At 43.3% G+C, this 25156-nt stretch overlaps 1 protein-coding gene and 1 pseudogene across 1 annotated transcript; one reads left to right on the top strand and one right to left on the bottom strand.

The window, feature by feature from the left end:
• Positions 1-15149: 15149 nt before the first annotated feature.
• On the top strand, positions 15150-16079 carry LOC119841629 (annotated as a pseudogene).
• A 4166-nt stretch (positions 16080-20245) lies between these two features.
• LOC119841627 (olfactory receptor 11L1-like) lies at positions 20246-21202 on the bottom strand. Its single transcript, XM_043495617.1, has 2 exons — positions 20932-21202; positions 20246-20646 (listed from the first exon to the last, which is right to left on the bottom strand). The coding sequence occupies exons 1-2, from the start codon at positions 21200-21202 to the stop codon at positions 20246-20248; spliced, it is 672 nt and encodes a 223-aa protein (XP_043351552.1).
• Positions 21203-25156: the final 3954 nt, after the last annotated feature.

Genomic DNA, 25156 nt, shown 5'->3' with positions numbered 1-25156 from the left:
CCCACTGGGACCTCTGCCCAGCTGGCTGAATTAGTCGCCCTCACCCGTGCGCTTGAACTGTCAAAAGAAAAGCGGGTCAGTGTTTTTACCGATTCAAAATATGCCTTTGAAGTGCTACATGCTCATGCTGGCTTATGGAAGCAAAGGGGAATGCTGACAGCTCAAGGCTCCCCAGTCAAGTATGGGCCCCAAATCCTCCAGATGTTAGAAGCCATACAACTCCCCTCGGAAGTGGCAGTGGTACACTGTAAAGCCCATCAAAGGAAAGATGAAGATGCGGCCGGGGTAATGCCCGGACAGATAGAAATGCTAAGCATGCTGCCACCCTGATATCCCCTCAGACTAAAAATGCCCATATGCATGCCCTTATCCCATCCATGGGGAAGCTTCCAAACCCCCAGTACTCTGGAGAGGAAAGACAGCTAATCGACAAACTCGGTCTCCAGGAAAAGGAGGGATGGCTCCATTCCCTGGAAGGGAAGGTCCTTCTACTGAAGGGCCTGATCCAGCCAGTGTTACAAAAATTACATCAAACCACTCATGCTGTCAGGAAAGCACTTATCCAACTGATGGGAAAATACTTTATTACTTCTGGACTCCGACCCCTGGCTACCCAGGTACAGGAGGACTGCTTAGTCTGTCAAAAAAATAACCCCCGACCAGGACATCCAGGGCCACCCGCTCTGGAACCCACTCCGGGCCCCGGGCGGGTGTGGCAAATAGATTTTACTAAGTTTCCTCGAACCCAAGGGTACAAATATCTCCTTGTCTTAGTGGATCGATTCAGCGGATGGCCAGAAGCCTTCCCATGCCGCAATTGCACTGCCAGGATGGTAGCCCTTAAGTTTGTTAAGGAGGTCATTCCTCGCTTCTCACTTCCCCAGTGGATAGGAATCTGACAATGGGACACACTTCACATGAAAGATTGTCTAAAGCATCTCAAATGCCTTGCAGATCCCCTGGAAACTCCATACACCCTGAAAACCACAAGCCAGCGGCCTAGTAGAGCATACCAATCAGACCCTTAAACGACATCTTTCAAAAGTGTGCCAGGAAGCCTCCCTGAGATGGCCTGATGCCTTACCCCTCGTCCTCCTCCGCATCTGCGTTCTCCCAAAGGGTAAATTAGGGCTTAGTCCCTTTAAAATTATGTTTGGGAGGGTATGGTCTATAAATGGCACACCGGTTCTGTCAGGGAAGTGGGAGCTGGGTAATGGTTTTTTGTCTCAGTATATGTGTTCCCTGGCTGCTGTTCTCTTGTCTCTTCACAGGTATACTAAAGACTCCCAGCCTCTTCCCTTGGACTCTCCCGTCCACTCCTTACAGCCCGGCAACTCTGTGCTTGTTCGCACCTGGAAAGACGAGCCTCTCCAGAAAAAGTGGAAAGGACCCTACATCGTCCTGCTGATCTCCCATATGGCGGAAAGGTCGAGGACACAGGAACTGGATCCATCACTCACGTCTGAAGGCAGTACCCACCCCTTCATCAGCAGAGCAGTGGACCGTCCACCCCGTTAACTCCTCATCTAGTGACAATCACGGGCTAAAGTTACTGTTTAAGAGGCACAAACAGCGGGCCCCTTAGTGCCAAAATGGGCCCAATCAAAAACTGGAAACCCTGGACCGGGAGAACCCCGGTAATAATTAATCGTGTAACCCTGTTATTTTCTATGCTGTTATTTCTAAACTGTGCATATCGGGAACATAATTCCTTTGTTTCACTTGTGCACCATGTTGCTACTTTAACAAACCAAACTGATTGCTGGGTGTGCGCTCCAACTCCACTTTCCCCCAGAACAGGAGTGCCCCTTGTCATGCTGCCCTTAACCCTAGCAGAATTAGCCGCCACCAAAGAGCAGGAAAGTAGAAATCGAACGGACTCACCGTTCTGGGATAAGATCTCTTTGCAGCAAGCTACCTACCAGGATCAGGAGTATTCAGTTGCAGGGCTCACTGAGGGAGTGTTTTGTTTTACCCGAAACCAGTCTGATCACTAGAGGCATCCTGTGGGAAGGGGCTCCTGTGTTATTCACTGTGGGCCGATGGATATTGGATAAAAACTGAGAGGGGAGGTCAACAGTGTGTATGTAATGGTTCCTCCCCTTATGGGGAAACTCTTATGAATGATCCTTCCACAAAAAGAGGGTCAGGAAATATAAATTGCCGTTCAGTTAATATTTCCACTATAGCAGGCCAATGGTGGGTTTGCAGCGGTCCTTATGGTGAGTGCAATTTGAATGGCACAATTAGGAATACCCCCCCTTGTACCCACTCGGAAGGATGGGAAGGCCCCTGGGGGCATATGAATTGTTTGAAAAAGAGGCCTTAAATATCCCAGGAATCCCTCTAAGAAACAGTCCTTACTGGGCCCTACAGGGCCACTATTTTGTATGTGGCCAAAAGGCTTACAAGGTATTGCCAGCCAATTGGACAGGTAGCTGTTATATAGCTTATGGAGTTCCTCATCTTTCAATAACCACCACACTGCCCAAAGGAAAGATTAGAAATACCCGAGATACCTCTGTTAAGTCATGAAAAAAGACCCTGCAGCAACTCAATGCAGCCTTGAAGGGCAATGCTAAGAATCCCCTCACAACTGAAAAGCTTACAGGGTGCTCCATACTGGGAATTGTGCTACTGATTACCGGGCCAGCCATAGCATGCATAGGCTGCTATATTGTAAGGCTTCAAATGGTGCTTGAAAAAGTAGCCTTAGAATTAGAGGACTCGATTCATGATCTAGGGTCAGCAGTCGTAACATTAAATAAGAAGGTACAGCAGCTCAGAACGTATTCCCTCCAAAACAGGCTGGCCTTGGACTACCTTTTGGCATCCCAAGGGGGTGTTTGTGCCCTTGTCAGGTCCCAGTATTGTGTATATGTAAATGACAGCAGTTATAAAATTTATGATAAGGTGTTACAGGCTGAGGCCCATGCCCGAGCCGGAGCACAGGCTGCTTACACTGCCCCCAAGAGTGATTGGTTGCAAATCTTGTTTTCAGGCTGGGATTTGTCATCTTGGCTTGGTGGTTTATTTAATCTGTTGTTGAAAAGTTTTCTTCCTGTCTTAATCGTACTAATGGAGTTATGTTGTGCAATATCATGTGTCAAAGCCCTTGTAAAAAACATGGTAATGCATTCCCTTCAGGGCTACCACAAAGTGCTTATGCAAAGTCCCCTTATAAAAAGATAAAAGCCCAAGTAAGAAAACTCAGAGACTAGGCTGTTGAGTATTCTCAAAGGAGGGAGTTAAGGGAGTGAAAGAGATAAAATGGGAATGTTGGGGACACCGGGCATGGCCACTAGGTAACTCAAGGGGATGGAAGACCATAAGTTTCGATGAAGCCCCCTCGCTCTAGGCCCAGATGGCCCCCCCTTCCCTTTTCTGCCTGGAGACACTCACAGCTTTCACGCTGAGAAATTTGCAACAGTGTATTGCAGGCGCAGACTGGCTGGAGCAAGATTAGGTCAAGCAGGACAGGAATGTTAGATAGTGCTGAACAAACAACTCCATATATGGTGGAATAGATGATAAGAGGAAAAAAAGGATTGGCTATATGGATACTTAGGGCAGCTTGCTATTGGATAAGCATGCTTAAAAATGAATGTATGAAATATGTGTAACTGCTTGCACTGGTGTGCAGGATTTGAGATTGTTGTCTCCCTGTACCGCTTGAAGCTTCAAATAAACTTTTCTACTTCTCCACCCCGTTGTGATTATTGGGCGACGCACACCGGGCATCGAATCCAGCTGTTCCCTGCCTCGGGCATTTTGTGCCAGCAATAGGAACACAATCCACCCCAAATTACAACCCAGTGGATGTGTGTTACTCTGGAACTGCAGGTGAATTCTGTGCTGGGTCCTTGCTCCAAAGTGAGCTGTTGTAACTCAGTATTCCCTGCCAGTCTCTACAAGGCTTCAGCTCAGGGGGGAATGGGCTGTGATACCGAAAGGTGACTGCCCCTGCAAATTGCATTCCTGCGGGGCAAATCAGGTTGCTCTTCTTCCCAATAGGTCAAGTTTTCCGTCATAAAATATCCAGGGCTTTGCCCAGAAATGATCCAACTTACTTTTAATCCTCAACACGAAGCAACAATCTCTCCATTGATAGAGACTGGGAGTAGACAATGGGAGCTGATTTCCATCATCACTCTGCTATCTTAGACAATCTCATTCACTCTGCAGAGATAACTACATTGCAGGGATAGGATGGGCTGCTCTGGGCTGATTCATACCCCTGCTCCATTTTTACAGGGTTTATAGGGGAAAGCAGCCTCTGGCTGGCTCTTGCTGCTGCCCGGATCTCCCTGGAGGCAGTTGATAATGATCACTTTTCAATCCATGGGAGAATTAACACCATGTTGTTTGTCAAAATAGTGTAAACATCAAGGCCATTGAAAAAAAACAAATTAAAAATTACTTAGATAAGTTAGATGTCTTCAAGTTGCCAGGGTCTGATGAAATATATCCTAGAATACTCGAGCTGACTGAGCAGGCATCTGACCCATTAGTGATTACCTTTGAAAAATCATTGAACATGGGAGAGATTCCAAAGGAGTGGAAAAGGGCAAATATAGTGCCCATCTATAAAAAGGGAAATAAGGACAACCCAGGAAATTACAGACTAGTCTGTTTAACTTCAATACTCAGAAAGATAAAGGAGTGAATAAAGAAAACATTTAGAAGATAATAAGGTGACGAGTAACAGTCAACATGGATTTGTCAAGAACAAATTTTATCAAACCAACCTAATAGCTTTCTTTAACAGGGTAACAAGCCTTCTGGATTGTGGGAAGTTGTAGATGTGGTGCATCTTGACTTTAGTAAGGCTTTTGATACAGTCATGCATGACTTTCTCATAAACAAACGAGGAAAATACAACTTAGACAGAACTCCTATAAAGTGAGTGCATAACTGATTGAAAAAAACGTTCCGAGAATCATCAGTGGTTCACAGTCAAGATGGAAGAGCATATCAAGTGGGGTACCAGAGGTATCGGTCCTGGGTCCGATTCTGTTAAATAGTTTCATCAATGATTTAGATGAAAATCTAAATTTTTAGATTTATAAGTGCCTAGAGAGTACACTTATAAAGTTTGCGGACGATACCAAGCTGGGAGGGGTTGCAAGCGCTTTGGAGGATAGGATTAAAATTCAAAATGATATGGACAAAATGGAGAAATGGTCTCAAGTAAATAGGATGAAATTCAATAAGGACAAATGTAAAGTACTCCACTTAGGAAGGAACAATCAGGTGCACAAACACAAAATGGAAAATGACTGCCTAGGAAGGAGTACTGTGGAAAGGGATCTGGGGGTCATAGTGGACCACAAGCTAAATATGAGTCAACAGTGTAACGCTATTGCAAAAAAGCAAACATAATTCTGAGATGTATGAGCAGGAGTGCTGTAAGCAAGACATGAGAAGTAATTTTTTCTGCTCTACTCCGCAGTGATACAGCCTCAACTGGAGTATTGTGTCTAGTTCTGGGTGCCATATTTCAGAAAAGATGTGGAGAAACTGAAGAAAGTCCAGAAAAGAACAACAAAAATGACTAAAGCCTTCAGAAAAATACCATGTCCACCCAACTATCTATGAGTGGAGGGAAATTGAGGCACATTGTCATCCAGATCCTAGGATGAGGAAATCAACACTGGCACACATGGACATACAACAAGGCAATTCCATTTGAGCTGAATTAGATGTTTACACTGATTGTGTCCATCACACTCAATGTCTGGTTTGCTTCATCCTGACACAGATGTCAACTCCAACTCCCCATCATGGGGCCATGTTTTATTTCAGATTGCCATCTCCATACCCAACATAATTCCACTTCCCCAATACATCATTAGTTCCACCGCTAACACACAGTACAACAATAGATAACAGCCCCCAAAGGTTTAACCACCTGAAGATAGTTTCTCTAGACACCTAGTAAACTATTAACTCTGAGTAGTACTGCACTCCCAGAGTTATCCCTTTGAAATCAATGTGAGCCCAGATGGAGTTAGGTGCTACTCAATGTGAGTAGGTTATTAGCATCTGACCCTCATCTAATAAATTGGTGAGGAACATGTAAGTATCTAGTATGGCCATATGGATGGTCAGAGAGATAGATAGATGTATAAAGATAGATCATTATCTTGTCCTGGATTTCACAAGGAGCATACTCAAGTTAGACACCAAACACGCACCGACATTTTATCTCATTCCAAATGCCATTCAGTAATGAACATAGGCAAATAATGGAAGGCGTGTGAAATGTAGTTTGGGAGCCTGTCTTCTCCTTGTCTCCTAACATAAGAACAATGGGAGAGTCAATGACATTGAAAGGAAACTGAAACTGCTAAAAGCAAATACTTTACACAACCTCCCTATCCCCCAGCTTCCCCCAGATACCCCCACCCAGCACCCAGTTTCCCCCAAATTCCCAGCTAACCTCAGACAATCCTGTGCAGCCCTTAGTTATCTCCCAAATCCACAGCTAACCCAATACCCCTATCCAGCCCCCAGTAACCCCCAAATAGCCCCATCAAACTCAATACCCCTACCCAGTCCCCAGTAACCCCCAAATAGCCCCATCAAACCCTATATACCCACCCAGCCCCCAGTAACCCCCAAATAGCCCCATCAAACTCAATACCCCTACCCAGCCCCCAGTAACCCCCAAATAGTCCCATCAAACCCAATACACCCACCAAGCCCCCAGTAACCCCCAAATATCTCCAGCTAACCATGGATACCCCACCCAGCCCCCAGTAACCCTCAAATACCCCATCAAACCCAATATCCCCAACCAGTCCCCAGTAGCTCCCAAACATCCCCATTGAACCCAATAGCCCCCTATCCCCAGTATCACCCAAATATCCCCAGCTAACCACAGATACCTCCATCCAGCCTCCAGTAACCCCCAAATATCCCCATCAAACCCAATACCCTATCCAGCCCCGAGTAACCCCCAAATATCCCCTACTAACCACAGATATTCCACCAGCCCCCAGTAACCCCCAAATATCACCATCAAACCCAATAGCCCCTCCTAGCCCCCCAGTAGCCACCAAACATCCCCAATTACTTCTGATACCTCTACCCAGTCCCCAGTAACCCCAAACATCTCCATTCCCACTCCAGCTATCCTCACCCAGCACCAGCTTCTATTCTTTGTGCCAACTGCTGTACAGATATAGGATGAGTTAACCCTTGCCTCAAAATGGTGTGCTTTTAACAGTGAGAGTAATTAACACTGGAGCAACTTATCAAGGGTTACGTTGGATTCTCCATCACTGACAATTTTTAAAACAACATTGGGTGTTTTTCTAAGCAAACTGCTCAAGGAATTATTGTGGGGAAGTTCTCTTGCCTATGCTATATGGGAGGTCAGAGTAGATTATTCCAATGGTCCCTTCTGGCCTGGGAATCTGAATCTATGGATGTTTTTGGTTTTATTGAAATTTTCTGGGGAAAAAAAAAAACAAAAAAAAACAACTCCCTGTGTCTATTGGGGATAAAATATTCAAACAAATGAACATGGTGGATAATTGCCAGATATGTAAGTGGTAAAAATCAGCCATATCTCCATGGGAAACAGAAGGGCCAGACCGCCAGCTGGTGTAAATCAGCAGTACCTCCATTGGTGTCAATGCCCCAGAGCACCAGCTGCTGTGAATCAGCTGTAGCTCTGTTTGAGTCAATGGGTCACATGTATCTATGTGTCTGGCAACACTAGCATGGGTTTTTGTATATGGTCTGAACACAAGGGCAGGTGACACTGATGAATCAAGGAGAATACCTTGAGAAGAAGAGACCTAGGACATTGAGTTCTGATTGGCTACGAAGCACCCTTATTCTTCTGCTCTCACAGAATCATAGAATCCTAGAACTGGAAGGGACCTTGAGAGGTCATCTAGTCCAGACCCCTACACTCATGGCAGAACTGAGTATTATCTAGTCAATGGATGTTTTGCTATTAAGCCTGATTCTCACTTAAACCAGTTTGAAGCTGGTGGAACAGCACGGGGTTCAATGGTGTTACTCCAGATCTGAACCGGTGTAAGTGAGAACGGAATCAGGCACAGTGACCTCAGCGGAATGTCTCCTGATTTACAGTGGCAGAGTGAGAGGAGCAGGATTCAGCCCTGTGGATGTGATTTTCAAACAAGTCTAAGGGAATTAGGCACCTTCATCTCATGGGAATTTACTGATGAGCTCTGTGAAAAATATGGTCATGTTGATGTCCAAAGCGGTAATGATTCCCCCACCCTTCCATCTCACTACAAAGGACCGGCCCATGGTCATACAGGAAGTCTGTGACAGAGCTGGAATGGAAACCAATTTTTCTAGTCTCATTTTTATTGTTAATTATGGGTCAAACCCAAACCCTATCTATCTATCTATCTATCTATCTATCTATCTATCTATCTATCTATCTATCTATCCCCATACACCCCCTCTATCATCTATCTATCTATTTTCCTAGTAACACTCAGTCTCTAAATTTCTCATCCCATGAACTGCCCGGCACCCAAAGGGCAGCATAGCCCGGTGGCTAGGGACATGGACAAGGAGTGAGGCAATCTGAAAGCTACTTGACTTTTATTCCTGACTGTCACTGACCTGTTCTGTAACCTTAGACAGCCACTGCCACCCTCGCTCTGTGCCTCAGTTTCCCCCACTGTCAGAGGAGGACACGAATACATCTCTTTCACTGTGGAGTCCTTTGCAGCCCACGAGCATATTTGCACTACTGCTAGGGCTAAGTGTGGTTACCGATGGGCCGGTTATTTACTCCTCATTCCCCCATAGACACCAGTGCCGAAAGGAAATTCCCCTGGAGATCATCATGCCAGTCAATGGCTTCAGCCCTGATGTTTACACTGATTTATCAGGGCATTTATAATTAACTCCCCAAATCCCTGCAATTTCAAAGGAATCATTAACTCTAAAGGGGGAGCCCTGAAGCAGAAAGACCTGGGGGGAGGCAGTTTTCTCTTATGAGCCCTTCAAGAACGCATAGCCCAAGGCATTTCACTTAATGCACAGTGTCAAGCTCCACTGGGAGCCTGGAGACATCCTGCAGAGCGAGTGAGAGCATGTGAAGAGACTAAAAGGAGGAGTTAGATCTCACTCCCCAGACCCAGTCACCTTCAGTGGAGAGGCCACTGCTTCACGCTCAGGATCAGGGGTAAACGTTACCACCGTTCGGGCAAACCCTGAGGCCCTGACTCACTTGTTGCTGAGTTTCCAGCTGCTAAAATTCCCACCATTGAGCAGGACCAGTGGGCGTTTCCTCTGCGTTTGGATTTCAGGGTCTGTGTCTTTTCCTGCAGAGAATCTTGTTTACAAAAAGGAGATATCCATTCATGCATCCATGCCCCCATTCACCCACCCATCCACCCCAATCAGTGAGAGAGGGGGACCTCAGTGCCGCTCGGGAGGCATCCCGAGTTGATGGGAAATCCACACCAATTTGGAAAGAGCAGCCTTATCTGTCGCACCGGGCACAGGGATTGCTTGTGCATTTCTGGCTCTCTCTCACGTCTCTGCTCTCTCCTGGATGTGTCAGCGCTGCTCCCAATGTGGCTGAACTGAGACACTGCAGAGCATGGCTGGGAGAACTCAGTTACGGCTACTCCATTGCAGTGGAATCCATCAGCCGCTCCATGCTTGGGAGAGTGGATCTCTGGGGGACTCTGGGCAGTGAGGAGCCCCAGGCCCTTTAAATCACTGCCAGAGCCCTCGGCCACCGCCGCTACCCCCCCAGCCACTGCCGGGAGCCCAGGCCTTCAAATTACCAGCCTGGGGAAGCCAGTCTGATATGGTGTACCGGACCGTACTGGCTTACTTTCACCTCTGATCCATCCCAACCCTTTCACAGGGCCTAGGGAAGCACTAGGGGCTGGAGGTCCATGGATTCCCTGATACAAGAGGTTCTACTAGTATGATAAAGGCCAGTCACTTCCCTATTTCATATTCCCCAGTCTGGGCCCTCAAAGGCATTAGTGAGCAGAGTGAGCATGGTGCAGGCTGGGGGAATGGCAAGAGAGCCACAGACCACCTTTCCAGGGCTCTTGAGAACAAGGAGCCAGCTGGGAATTGGAGACAGAGGCATGACCCCCTTTCCAGAGCTCAGGGTGCATGGGACATATGTAAGGGAACATGTCCTGTGAAAAGCAAAGGGGGCAGAACAAGGGGTGGCACCTGGGCAGGTTGCGGGGACAAAGCACATGCTGGCCAAAAAAAAAAAAAGTGTGTTTTTGGGAGTGGGAACAAATCTGAAAATGTCCAAGTCATTTTAATTTCATCCATTTCAGAGATAAATCAATGATTTATTTTGTATTGGCATCCACATATATTTAAGGGTTGTCTCAATAGGAAAGTTAAATCCCACTAAACTAAGGTGTGAATTTAAACCAGTATAGTTATGCCAGTTTAGCTCCTGGTGGAGACACACTTATTTTGGTATAAGTGTTTAACTGATGCCACTTGGGAAGTGGGGTTAGTTTGAGTTAAAGCAAAACAAAAGGAAAAGGGCATTCTTATTCTGGAATAAGAGTATCCACACAGGGAGTGCTACCAGTATAAGTATATTGATTTAACTATACCAGTATAATTATCCCAGTGTAACTGGTAAAACATTCTCATGCAGACAAGCCCTTATTATTCAAAATAATGTTATTTTTTCTTTGTTTTATCAGTTTTTCTTTCTCCCGCCCCTGTCCCCCAATTCAGTCTTGTGTTTCCTTTTCCTGTTTTGCTACTGAACTCTGTTGAAAATCTATGATTTTGGAAAGTTTGTTTGTTTTGAAGAAGGTACATCACCCACAGGAATTCACTAAGTGTGTCAATAAAGCAGTCAGACATGGGTTAAGGAGAGAGAATACATTTTGGCTTTAAGAACAAAACAAAAGAGATTGAGAAGATTAGGAAGATTTAGGTGCCTATTTGATTTAGGAGCATCACAAAATTTTCAAAAGTATTTAAGATCCAAAGTCTCATTTTCAAAAGTGCCTTAGGGACAAATTTTTAAAAGTATTTAGGTGCCTAGTGGGATTTTTCAAAAGCATCTAGGCACCTAAAACTCATGATTTCATTGGGTGTTTGGCACCCACATGCCTTTGAAAATACCACTAGGCACCTAAATACCTTTAAAAATCTGGCCCTAAAACAAGTTTGACAACAGGACTTAGACTCTTAAATACTTAGACTCTTAAATATAAATCAGTTTTCTAAGTGTCTTAGGTACTTTGGAAAATACGATTCAGCATCCCAAATCAAATATAAATTTTACTCTTAATTTAAGAATGATAGGGATGTTCAAAGGAATCTAGGGGAGTTAGGGAACCCTTTGAAATTCAGTGGAATTTGGTTGTATAGCTGCCTTAGGCTCCTCTGACAATCCCTGCCAAAATGACAAAGAGGGAACAAGAAAAGGTAAGTAAAATAAGGGATGGTATCAAATAGATCAGCCATGAACTTCTATTCACTCTTTTTCATAAAGCGTTGCCACTGAACTTTGTACTTAGCTCATTTAGGATTTCTGAAGGAAATAATTTTTACACAATGTGGATAGAGCCTGTGGAAACTCACTGCCTAAATAAAGAGACAGTAGGAGACAGAAAAAGATAATCCATTTCTGTGGATACAAAGGTTATCCACAAATACACTAGCTAGGTGAAAATGTACAAAGAATATCAGCTTCCATGCTTCAAGGCATAGGTCATCAAGTAACTGCCAGAGGTTGGGGATAAACTTTCCCTAACATGGGCTGGGATTTTCAAAGTTAGTTAGGCATCCAACTCAATTGAAAATCAATAGGTGTTGGGTACCTATCTCTCGTAATTGTCCTCTTAAGGATCCTACATAAGAACATAAAAACGGCCATACTGGGTCAGACCAAAGATCCATCTAGCCCAGGATCCTGTCTTCTGACAATGCCAATGTCAGGTGCCCCAGAGGGAATGAACAGAACAGGGAATCATCTAGTGATCCATCCCCTGTCACCCATTCCCAGCTTCTGACAAACAGAGGCTAGGGATACCATCCCTCCCCATCCTGGCTAAAAGCCATTGATGGACCTATCCTCCATGAATTTATCTAGCTCTTTTTTGAACCCTGTTATAGTCTTAGCCTACACAACATTCTCTGACAAAGAGTTCCTCAGGTTGACTGTCCGTTGTGTGAATAAATACTTCATTTGTTTTTTTTAAATCTGCTGCCTATTAATTTCATTTGGTGACCCCTAGTTATTGTGTTATGAGAAGGAGTACATAACACTTCCTTATTTACTTTCTCTACACTAGTCATGATTTTATGGACTCCTATCATATCCCCCCTTAGTCGTCTATTTTCCAAGCTGTAAAGTCCCAGACTTATTAATCTTTCCTCATATGGAAGATGTTCCATATACCTAATAATTTTTGATGCCCTTTTCTGAATCTTTTCCAATTCCAATATGTCTTTTTTGAGATGAGGTGAACACATCTTTACGCAGTATTCAAGATGTGGGCAAACCATGGATTTATATAGCAACAATATGATATTTTCTGTCTTATTATATATCCCTTTCCTAATAATTCCCAACTTTCTGTTAGCTTTTTGGACTGCTGCGGCACACTGAATGGATGTTTTCAGAGAACTATCCACAATGACTCCAAGCTCTCTTTCTAGAGTGGAAAAAGCTAATTTAGATCCCATAATTTAATATGTAGAGTGGGAATTATGTTTTCCAATGAGCATTACATTGAATTTCGTCTGCCATATTCGCAAAAAGAAAAGGAGTACTTGTGGCACCTTAGAGACTAACAAATTTATTTGAGCATAAGCTTTTGTGAGCTACAGCTCACTTCAACGGATGCATTCAGTGGAGAATACAGTGGGGAGATTTATATACACAGAGAACACAAAACAATGGGTGTTACCATACACACTGTAATGGGAGTGATCACTTAAGGTGAGCTATTACCAGCAGGAGAGCGGGGGGGGGAGGGGGAAACTTTTGTAGTGATAATCAAGATGGGCCATTTCCAGCAGTTGACAAGAATGTCTGAGGAACAGTGGGGGGTGAAGGGGGGAATAAACATAGGGAAATAGTTTTACTTTGTGTAATGACCCGTCCACTCCCAGTCTTTATTCAAGCCTAAGTTAATTGTATCCAGTTTGCAAATTAATTCCAATTCAGTACCTGGAAATCCTGGACGCCCCATCATCTCAGGCATTGACACCCTGACAGCAGGATTGTCAGGCTATGTAGACTCCCTCCTCAGGCCCTACGCTACCAGCACTCCCAGCTATCTTCGAGACACCACTGACTTCCTGAGGAAACTATAATCCATCGGTGATCTTCCTGAAAACACTATCCTGGCCACTATGGATGTAGAAGCCCTCCACAACAGCATTCCACACAAAGATGGACTACAAGCCATCAGGAACAGTATCCCCGATAATGGACAGCCTGGACCAGTCCACAAAAGAGATCTACTTCCTGGACACTACGGTGCTAATAAGCAATGGTCACATAAACACCACCCTATACCGGAAACCTACTGACCACTATTCCTACCTACATGCCTCCAGCTTTCATCCAGACCACACCACACGATCCATTGTCTACAGCCAAGCTCTATGATACAACCACATTTGCTCCAACCTCTCAGACAGAGACAAACACCTACAAGATCTTTATCAAGCATTCTTACAACTACAATACCCACCTGCTGAAGTGAAGAAACAGACTGACAGAGCCAGAAGAGTACCCAGAAGTCACCTACTACAGGACAGGCCCAACAAAGAAAATAACAGAACGCCACTAGCCATCACCTTCAGCTCCCAACTAAAACCTCTCCAACACATCATCAAGGATCTACAACCCATCCTGAAGGACAACCCATCACTCTCACAGATCTTGGGAGACAGGCCAGTCCTTGCTTACAGACAGCCCCTCAACCTTAAGCAATTACTCACCAGGAACCACACACCACACAACAGAACCACTAACCCAGGAACCTATCCTTGCAACAAAGCCCGTTGCCAACTCTCTCCACATATCTATTCAGGGGACACCATCATAGGGCCTAATCACATCAGCCTATCAGAGGCTATCACAGGCTCATTCACCTGCACATCTACCAATGTGATAGATGCCATCATGTGCCAGCAATGCCGCTCTGCCATGTACATTGGCCAAACTGGACAGTCTCTATATAAAAGAATAAACGGATACAAATCAGACGTCAAGAATTATAACATTCAAAAACCAGTTGGAGAACACTTCAATCTCTTTGGTCACTCGATTACAGACCTAAAAGTTGCAATTCTTCAACAAAAATCTTCAAAACCAGACTCCAACGAGAGACTGCTGGATTGGAATTAATTTGCAAACTGGATACAATTAACTTAGACTTGAATAGAGACTGGGAGTTGATGGGTCATTACATAAAGTAAAACTATTTCCCCATGTTTGTTCCCACCCTCCACCCACCATTGTTCCTCAGACATTCTTGTCAACTGCTGCAAATGGCCCACCTTGATTATCACTACAAAAGGTTTCCCCTCCTCCTCCCGCTCTCCTGCTGGTAATAGCTCACCTTAAGTGATCACTCTCGTTACAGTGTGTATGGTAACACCCACTGGTTGTTTAGCAGGCTTCCTGCTTCTGATATACTTAAATATATTTTTGCTATTACTTTTTGAGACTTTCGCTAGCTGTTCTTCAAATTCTTTTTTGGCCTTCCTAATTATATTTTTACACTTCACTTGTCAGAGTTTATGCTCTGTCCTTTCTATTTCCTTCACTAAGATTTGACTTTCACTTTTTAAAGGATGCCTTTTTGCCTCTCACTGCTTCTTTAACACACTCACCTATAGCATCAGCTTCTGGCTACTGATGGAGACAACGTACAAGATGATAAAAACTATTATCTGATGTGGTGTTGCAATTGTTATGTCCCTGTTTCCTTACAATGTTTTAATATGATCATTAACTTAGTTCTGGAAGAGTAGGGCAGGGGACTGAGTTTGCTTCTTAGCCATTTTAAGGTGAACTGGCTGAATACCAATTCTAGTTATTCTGGTATACTTGTATATTGTTATTACTTTTCTTTATTGAGGTAGCTGCATTGAAGGGAGGAAAGGGAAAGTGGGGAAATCAGATGTTCATCAGAGAATTCATCCTCCTGGAATTGGGGAATCTTCCTGAAGTGCAAGTTCTTCTCTTCCTCCTGTTCCTAGCAGTCTATATTGTGACGATGGCTGGGAACATCCTCATCATTGCCCTAGTTGTGGCTAATCAACACCTTCATACCCCCAAGTACTTCTTCCTGGGGAACTTGTCCTGCCGGAGACCTGCTACAGTTCCATCATCCTGCCCAGGATGCTGGCCACTCTGCTGACCGGGGACAGAAACATTTCTGTTAGCAGCTGCATCACACAACTTCATTTTTTTGGTTTCCTGGCAGCTACAGAATGTTACCTCCTAGCAGCGATGTCTTATGATCGGTATCTAGAGATATGCAAACCACTGCATTATGCCATCCACATGAATGGTAGGAACTGGCTGGCATCTGGGTCTTGGATCAGTGGATTTCTGGGCAGTACAATAATGACATTTTTGGTATCACAATTAACTTTCTGTGGCCCAAATGAAATTGACCATTTCTTTTGTGATTTCACCCCAGTGATTAACCTCTCCTGCAGTAACATCAGCCTGACTACCCTGATGACTCTGATACTTTCTTCCATTGAAACTCTGATCCCATTCTGTTAACCATGACATCCTGTGTTTGCATCATGATCAACATTCTGAGAATCCCTTCCACCAGCAGGAGGAAAAAGGCCTTTTCCACCTGCTCCTCTCACCTCGTCATGGTGACAATTTTTATGGCACCATAATTATTGTCTATGTGATGCCAAAAAACAGTACACTGAGAGAGCTGAACAAAGCGTTCTCCATCTTCTACACTGTCCTGACTCCCCTGGCCAACCCCCTCATCTACAGCCTGAGAAACAGAGAGGTCAAGGAGACCCTGAGAAAAGTTTGCTCTAAGTATCTTGCATTCACATGTTTTAATGCATTGGAATAAATCAGTCTGGATTTATTAGCCAGGAAGCACTACTTAGGACACCTCTAGTTCTGGCCGACCCCTCATCTATAGCCTGAAAAACAATGAGGTCAAGGAGGCTTCAGAAAAGCTCTCAGTAAATTCATTGCACAAAATTCTCAGCAGGGTCTCTGTAGAAGTAAATGGAGCTATGCTGGTTCAACCAGCTGATTGGCTGCTCCATGGTGATCACAAGACATCAGCTGGGATTCATTAAATGAGAATTAATCCCTATGGTTTAAAAAGTGTGGTTGGGCTGCATCTAGATTGACGAACACTCAAACCATCTGGCTCCATCATAAGAGATTGTCGGGATGTATTGAATTCTCAGACAGCTGCATCAACTTTAGGGCAGGTTTTTGATTCTCTTCTCATGTGTGGGGTGAATGGGGTGGTTTGTGGGGGGTAGTGGGTGTCTCAGGGGTGCAGAGGAGGCTAAATAATGAGCCCCACGATGTGGAGGATCTGAAATGGAGTAGATAAATCTGACCAAGTTTGCAATAGACAAGACCCATTCTAGGGTGGAAGGTGCTAAAATATATAACTCGGTGAAAACATCATTTACCTGATGGATGTCTGTCAGGGTTTCCTCCCCACTCTTAAATCTAGGGTACAGATGTGGGGACCCACATGAAAGACCCCCTAAGCTTATTTTTACCAGCTTAGGTTAAAAACTTTCTGAAGGCACAAACTTTGCCTTGTTCTTGAACAGTATGCTGCCACCACCAAGTGATTTAGACAAAGAACAGGGAAAGGACCACTTGGAGTTCCTATTTCCCCAAAATAACCCCCCAAGCCCTTACACCCCCTTTCCTGGGGAGGCTTGAGAATAAACAAGATGAGTACAAACCAGCCTTGGATTTTTAAGACCCAGAAAAACCCAGTCGGATTCTTAAGAAACAGAACCTTATTAGAAGAACAAAACAAAACAAAACAAAAATAAGAGGACAACTCTGTAAGATCAGAATGGAAGATAATCTTACAGGCAGCCAGATTCAAAACATAGAGAATCTCTCTAGGCAAAACCTTAAGTTACAAAAAGACACAAAAACAGGAATATGCATTTCCTCCAGGACAGCGAATTTCACAAGCCAAAACAAAGAAAACCTAATGCATTTTTTTTAGCTAGATTACTTACTAACTTTACAGGAGTTGGAGGGCTTGCATCCTTGATCTGTTCCCAGCAAAGGTATCACATAGACAGACAAAAGCCTTTCCCCACCTCCAGATTTAAAAGTATTTTGTCCCCTCATTGTTCATTTTGGGTCAGGTGCCAGCCAGGTGACCTGAGTTTCTTAACCCTTTACAGGTAAAAGGACTTTGCCTCTGGCCAGGATGGATTTTATAGCACTGTATACAGAAAGGTGGTTACCCTTCCCTTTATTTTTATGAAAATGTCCATGGTGGTTGTCTATATAGCATTTTAATATTTTGACTAATATTTCCATTATAATGAAACAAAAACAAAGTGAAGTATCAGTCTTATTTATTGTGTCGGTCTTTCCTTTCAGTTAATGAACTTCTCATAATATCTGCAGTTATGTGCATTCATTTTCAGACATCAGTTTTTGCAGCAGAGAAATCAAGACTGATCAAAGGTCAACAAGCAAAACAAACACAACACAACACAAAAATAAAATCTTCCCTCTTTTCTTCACATTACAATCCACCAACTCAAGCCATCTTAGACTTCAGAAAGCATTTATCAAGTGGGATGATGCTCTAAATCAATGGTTTTGAACCAGCAGTCTGTGGACCTATCTCGGTCTGCAAACTATGTCTAAGATTTTCAAAAGGGGTCACACCTCCATTTGAATTTTTTTAGGGGTCTGCAAATGAAAAAAATTTGAAAACCACTGATCTATATACAAGGCTATTGTTTTGAGGTCGGGAAACACCAGCTTCAAATCCTTAGCCGAATCTAGCTGTTAGTAGGAAAGTTATTGCAACATGAGAGATCCCTTCACAGATATACTCTGTATTTGACATAGGAATCATTTAGTGAAATTCTACAGCCTCGTAAGGGTCCTTTCTACTGCTAAAATTGACAGGTGAAGTTGTGTCTTGGCTTTTACTTCAAAAGGACCAAGATCTCATGTACTACCCACTGAACAGAGCCTGACCCATTGACCAAATCATGGGCGTGAAAGTTAGGAGAGTTGGGAACACATGCTGGGTGTGACAGATATGGAATAATTTATTAATCCCATATCATGTTGGCCTGGTTGTACAATGGGGTTTTCTGCCCAAATGTTTTTGATTCAGGTGCTTCTCAGTGGAGGTGAGGGGGAGTGATTCAGGATGGTTCAGGCAAGATATAAAAATAAACACCTGACGTGCTTGGCTTTTGGGGAGAGGTATCAGCATACATTAAGGGGTGCGATTCCTGGACCCATCTCAATGTTGACTGACCTGGGGAGAGGAAAAATTGCTGCCTGAAGGCCTGCCTGTACCTCCCTACACATGCTTGGGGTGGGACTGATGCCATGACTTTAGCACTGATTAGCTGGGGGCATACCAAGAGGGGTGTGAAATATTTGATGGGGTTTGAAAAAGTTTGCCTGAGTGCCTGGAAAAGTTTGACAACTTGGGATCACCTAAAATATTATCCTGGAATGGTTGATAGGGAGCAACAGAGCGTAATGATGGGGAAGGGGTGGCTATACTGTATAATGGAAACTAGGGGCAGCAGAGAGTGGGGGCAGGGAAGGGGCAGCTATACTGTATAATGGGCACCAGAGACAGTTGGGGGTGAGGGATGGGAAAGGATCAACCGTCTCACCAATTTAAGTGTATTTAGGATCTGATTCTGATCTCAATTCCAGCTGAATATGGATCTCTGAGATCAAAGCCTTTCCGTTCTGTTTCCAACAGTCTATCTAAGGTCAGAATCTGCCCTGTTATCAGTGACATTGTACATATTGTTACATTTTCATTCCATCCAACCATTATAACATAGACAAATATCCTTCCAAGCATTAAAATCATGATTCATCATTATTTTTCATGTTCTCCCCACATAGTCTTTCACGAAATAAGGATCAGTGAGAATTGTTGCTAGCAAAGCTTTGGATGCACAACATTGTTCCAAATGGAGGTAGACTGGGTCCATGTTAAAATATTTTAGATTTAGGTATTTCTGTGTGGTTAGTTGGGAAGAACAACTGTCTTCTTTGTTTTGTAGTGAGAAATATAGAGTGACCTTATTCATCCCCAAGAGCTGGAGAAAACAAACAAATTCTCTTCAGGGAAAGAGATGACAACAAGAAGATACATTCAAAGAAGCATCCCACAGAAAATGGTAGCTTCTGGGAAGGCGGGTATGTAGTATTCCAATGAGCAAAGGCAATAATGATATAGACTATGGATAAAATGTTCAAAACACCTAAGTGATGTATGTGCTTAAGTCCTATTGTAAATCAATGGGATCTAGGATATATGCAGTTGTGTCTTTTCTAAAGCCCCAGCAGGCCTGATGTTGACCTAGGAATACCTAGCTTCTTTAGATGTCCTCACTGTGGTGTTGTGTATATTACTCTGATTCCCCTTAAATTACTACCCACAATTGATAGAGGAATCCTTAGGACCTTCTGCAGTTCTTTCGATCTTCTGTGTTCATAGGACTTTGAGCCATATCAAAGCAGTCCTGTAGGCTCAGTAGGACATCAAGACAAAATCATCAAAGTTAATAATTTTGGCACTGTCCCTGAAGAGTTTGTGGAAAGGTGGCTTATCTTTTCCTTCCTGCCTGCATTTTTTTCAGACAGTTGCCTGTTAAGTTAACCCTATATTGTCATACAAAAAACAGTCTCAGTAACCAGGCCAACATACGACATTAATAAATTATTACAGAGCAGCTCTAGTTGCACACCAGGTTCTTGGGATGCAGGGATCATTGAGTGAGACTTTCTGCCCTGGTTTATATGGGAGGTCACATTAAATGCTCATAATGGTTCCTTCTGGCTTTTAAATATATGGATCTATGAACAAATGAAAGCCGCAGACAAAGATGGCGTTGATTTCAGTGGTTTCTTAAGAGCGAACCCAAATGCCCAGGCCTATGACAGGGAACACGACATCAACTGTCTACCAGACTCAAAAAACACAGTTCAGGGTATCACGTTTTAGTGTAACCTAAATGAGTTAACTCACCAAATTCTCACAAAAGCCACAAATCTATTGAGAGATTTCCTGAAAGCCTCCTTGACCTCTTTGTTTCTCAGGCTGTAGATGAGGGGGTTGACCATTGGAGTCAGGACTGTGTAGAAAACAGAGAACACTTTGTTCAGGTTTCTCAGTGTATGTGTTTTTGGTACGACATACACCATGATTAGAGTCCCGTAGAAGGTTGTAACTACAATCAGGTGAGAGGAGCAAGTGGAAAATGCCCTTTGCTTCCCAGTAGTGGATGGGATTCTTACGACAGTGGCTATGATACAGATATAGGATGTCAGGGTTAATAGAAAAGGGGGAAAGATATCTATGGAAGCAAAACAGAAAGCAACAAGTTCTATCAAGTAGGTATCACTGCAGGACAGTTGGACCAGTGGGGTAAAGTCACAAAAGAAATGGTCAATTTTACTGGGGCCACAAAAAGTTAATTGTGACATCAAACATATGAATATGGTGACAACCACAAAGGCAATGATGCAAGACCCTGCTGCTAACTGGAGGCAAAACTTGCCATTCATAACAGTTCCATAATGCAGTGGTTTACATATCGCTAAATACCGATCATAAGACATCACAGATAGGAGGTAACATTCTGCAGCTGCCAGGCCACCAAAGAAATAATACTGTACAAAACAACCACTAACAGAAATGGTTCTGTCCCCAGTCAGGAGACTGGCCAGCACCCTGGGCAGGATGGTGGAGATGTAGCAGGTCTCCAAGCAGGACAAAATCCCCAGGAAGAAGTACATGGGGGTATGAAGGTGCTGATCAGCCACAACTAATGCTGCAATGAGGATGTTCCCAGCCAGGGTCACAATGTAGATCAGTAGAAAGAGCAGGAAGAGAAAGCTCTTCGGTTCAGGGAGTTTTCCAAATCCCAGGAGGATGAATTGCTTGACAGCCGTTTCATTTCCTAGTTCCGTGTCTGCCATGGGTTCTACCTTTGCAAGAGAAAACTGAACTGGCAGCTGAAAAACACCATGGTACTTTTCAATGTACTGTTTCTATTTCATTGCACAAAGGCTTAGTCCACCATATCCCCTTTTGGTGATGTGTCCAAATTGCTGATGCATCATCTGACTTTCTGCTTTGGATCATGCATATTCCTGTTTCCCACCTTCTCCGAGAAAAGATCAAGCAAATTCGCTACTGATCCATACACCTGACAGAACTCTGAAAGTTTCATTTTTTTATCCTCAGTGGTACCCTGAACTCCTATTATTTTACAGCAGAAACAATATCCTAGGCTAGGATTTCACTTCTGATCATGTTTGCTTTCCTCCCCCACCCTTGTTTCAGGAAATAGACATTAATAACAATATAAGAACATAAGAATGGCCCTACTGGGTCAGACAAAAGGTCCATCTAGCCCATTATCCTGTCTTGCAACAGTGGCCAGTGCCAGGTTCCCCAAAGGGAATGAACAGAACAGGTAATCCTCAAGTGATCCATCCCCTGTTGCTCATTCCCAGCTTCTGGCAAACAGAGGCTAGGGACACCATTCCTGCCCATCCTGGCTAATAGCCATTGATGGACCTATCCTCCAAGAATTTATATAGTTCTTTTTTGAACCCTGTTATGCTCTTGGCCTTCACAACATCCTCTGGCAAGGACTTTCATAGGTTGACTGTGCACTGTTTGAAGAAATACTTCATTTTCTTTGTTTTATACCTGCTGCCTATTAATTTCATTAGGCAGGGCCATCCCTAGCCATTTTGGTGCCCTACGCAGCCCCCTGTGGGGCTTGGGAAGGCCTGATCTCCTGGGGGGGCAGGAGCAGGCTTGGGGGGCAGAGGTGAAACTGTCCCCCTCAACACACTGGCAGCGTGGAGTGGGCTGCGGCTGGGTTGCTCCACTTACTGCCGCCGGTGAGTGCAGGTCCGACCCCTCCTGCAGTCCTCAGGGGAGTGGGGGCTAGGCTGGAGCGGTGCAGGGATGGGAAGAGGCGAGGCTGGGGGCTGGAGCAACACCCCGCTGCATAGGGCACCAGGAAATTTGATGCCCCAAATTTTCTAGTGCCCTACTCAGTGGCGTACTTTGCGTATGGGTAGGGACGGCGCTGTCATTAGTTGACCTCTAGTTCTTGTATTATGAGAGTAGTAAACAACATTATCGACTTTCTCTATACCAGTCATGATTTTATAGACCTTAATCATATTTCCCCTTAGCCATCTCTTTTCCAACCTGAAAAGTCCCAGTTTTATTAATCTCTCTTCATACGGAAGCCGTTCCATTCCCCTAATAATTTTTCTTGCCATTTTCTGAACCTTTTCCAAGTCCAATATATCTTTTTTGAGATGGAACGACCACATCTGTACGCAGTGTTCAAGATGTGGGCATACCATGGATTTATATAGAGGTAACATTATTTTCTGTCCTATTATCTAACCTTTTCTTAATTATTCCCAGCATTTTGTTCCCTTTTTTGACTACCACTGCACACTGAGTGGATGTTTTCAGAGAACTATCCACAATGACTCCAAGATCTCTTTCTTGAGTAGTAACAGCTAATTTATACCCCCATCATTTTATACTTATAGTTGGGATTATACTTTCCAATGTGCATTACTTTTCATTTATCAACATTAAATTTCATCTGCCATTTTGTTGCCCACGTCACCCAGTTTTGAGAGATCCTTTTGTAGCTCTTCACAGTCTGTCTTTCTCTTAACTATCTTTAGTAATTTTGTATTATCTGCAAATTTTGGCACCTCACTTTTTACCTCTTTTTTTCCAGATGATTTATGAATATGTTGAATAGGACTCATCCCAGAACAGACCCCGGGAGGACACCATTATTTACCTCTCTCCATTCTGAAAACTGACCATTTATACTTACACTTTGTTTCCTATCTTTTAACCAGTTACCAATAAATTTACCATTTACCATTATATACTAATAACCCTTAATGTCATCCATTTTTAAAAGAAGTATCAGACACAACTCTTCTAAGCTATAGAGTTGACTTCTCAATCCTGATCTCTCTCTTTATCTCCCTATCTCTCATTTTTAATATACTGATTTCTCTCTTCACCATTTTTGAAGTGTTGATCATCTTGATACTTAGGCATTATTAAATGGAACATAGGAACTGTCATACTAAAGAAGATCAGAGGAGTGTTTTGTTCAGTGTCCTGTCTCTCACAATTGATCCTTTCTCCCAAGGAAATGCTGGTTTTTAGTTGAAAAAAAAGTTAAAACATCAAAACATTTTAAAAAATATATTAATTTGTCAGTTATTTTTGTTTTGGCCACTGAATTGGCTGAAAATGACTGAACATTTTTTAACCTCAAACCAAAATATTTTCTACTTTTGCCTCAAAATTTTCTCTCTTATTTTGTGTTCTTGGTGTTCCAAGTAAAAGTGAAAGACTTTTGCAGGAAAGCAGACCCTTTTGGAGAAAGCTGTTTTTTAACCAAAACCTCAATTTTCCAGTCTAGAAAAGTTTGGATGGAAAATTTTGGACCAGTCTTAATGTCAACACAAAACTTGGATTTTGATTTGAATCATCTGAATATGCTCAAGTACATTAGATAATCTATAGTTTCATAAGAGAAATAAATACCTTTTTTTCGGGTCTTAGAGCAATGTATATCTCTCTGGGATAATGAAGAAATGTGTTATATAAATTCTGTTGCTTCCTCAGGAGCATTTGATACTGGCCACCATCAAACAGAAGCTACTAATTATATGGACCACTGAACTGCTCCATTCTGGATCCGATCCTGTGTTCCTGTCCAACTATAGGATCTTCCTCTTATTATGGTAGGAGAATTTTAGGACTTAAGTGTTAATGGAGACATTTGACCTCCTGCTTGTGACATCTTCATGCCCAGAGTGTGTCTGGACCCCTTTTAGCTACCAACAATGTTGCTTGGTGCTACTATGAAGCTGCCCACAGCTTCTCTTCTGACATAAGAGTTATAAACAAACTCATGTCTGCTCCTTCTAATTCTTCAGTCTCTGCAGATTTATATTTGTCAGACTTGGGTTCATTGACTCATAGATTATATGACTAGAAAGGATCACAGGTGATGATATAGTCTGACCTTGCATCTCATAAGATATGTCTACAGTGCAATGTAAACCCAGGTCTCAGTGTTTCCATGCCTGCACTTGAGCATCCAGACTGCACTGCTTACAATGCCTGGACCTGAAATCATGTGCAGTCTGGACATACAGGCATAGGACTTTCCTGAATTCATTCCTTTTTGAACTAGAGGAGATCTTTTAGAAAACCCAGACAAATATATGTTAGCCCTTTCCTACTTTTTCCCTTTACAGTAACTCCTCACTTAACGTTGTAGTTTTGTTCTTGAAAAATGCTACTTTAAGTGAAACAATGTTAAGCGAATCCAATTTCCCCATAAGAATTAATGTAAATAGGGGTAATTAGGTTCCAGGGATTTTTTTGTGCATATATATATATATATATATGTACTCACACACACATATATACAGTATAAGTTTTAAACAAACAATTTAATATTGTACACAGCAATGCTGATTGTGAAGCTTGGTTGAGGTGGTGAAGTAAGAGGGTAGAAGAGGGTGGGATATTTCCCAGGGAATGCCTTACTGCTAAATGATGAACTAGTACTCGGCTGAGCCCTCAAGAGTTAACACGTTGTTAATGTAGCCTCACACTCTACAAGGCAGCATGAATGGAAGGAGGAGAGTCAGCATGGCAGAGAGAGACAGAGACACACACCCTGTGTGTGTGAGAGAGAGAGATGCATTTCCCCTTAACATACGCTAACCCCACTCAAAGTATATTGACTTTTTAAGTAGATAAGCAAATTGAGACAGCAAGCTCCCTTCATCCTGAGCCCTCCCCTCTCCCCCCGCCCTGTGCTGTGTGGAGATTAGGTACAGGAGTGGGGG

Source organism: Dermochelys coriacea, chromosome 13 (assembly GCF_009764565.3).
Source record: "Dermochelys coriacea isolate rDerCor1 chromosome 13, rDerCor1.pri.v4, whole genome shotgun sequence".
Lineage (NCBI taxonomy): Eukaryota > Metazoa > Chordata > Testudines > Dermochelyidae > Dermochelys > Dermochelys coriacea.
This window is presented reverse-complemented; position numbering and strand designations above follow the sequence as displayed.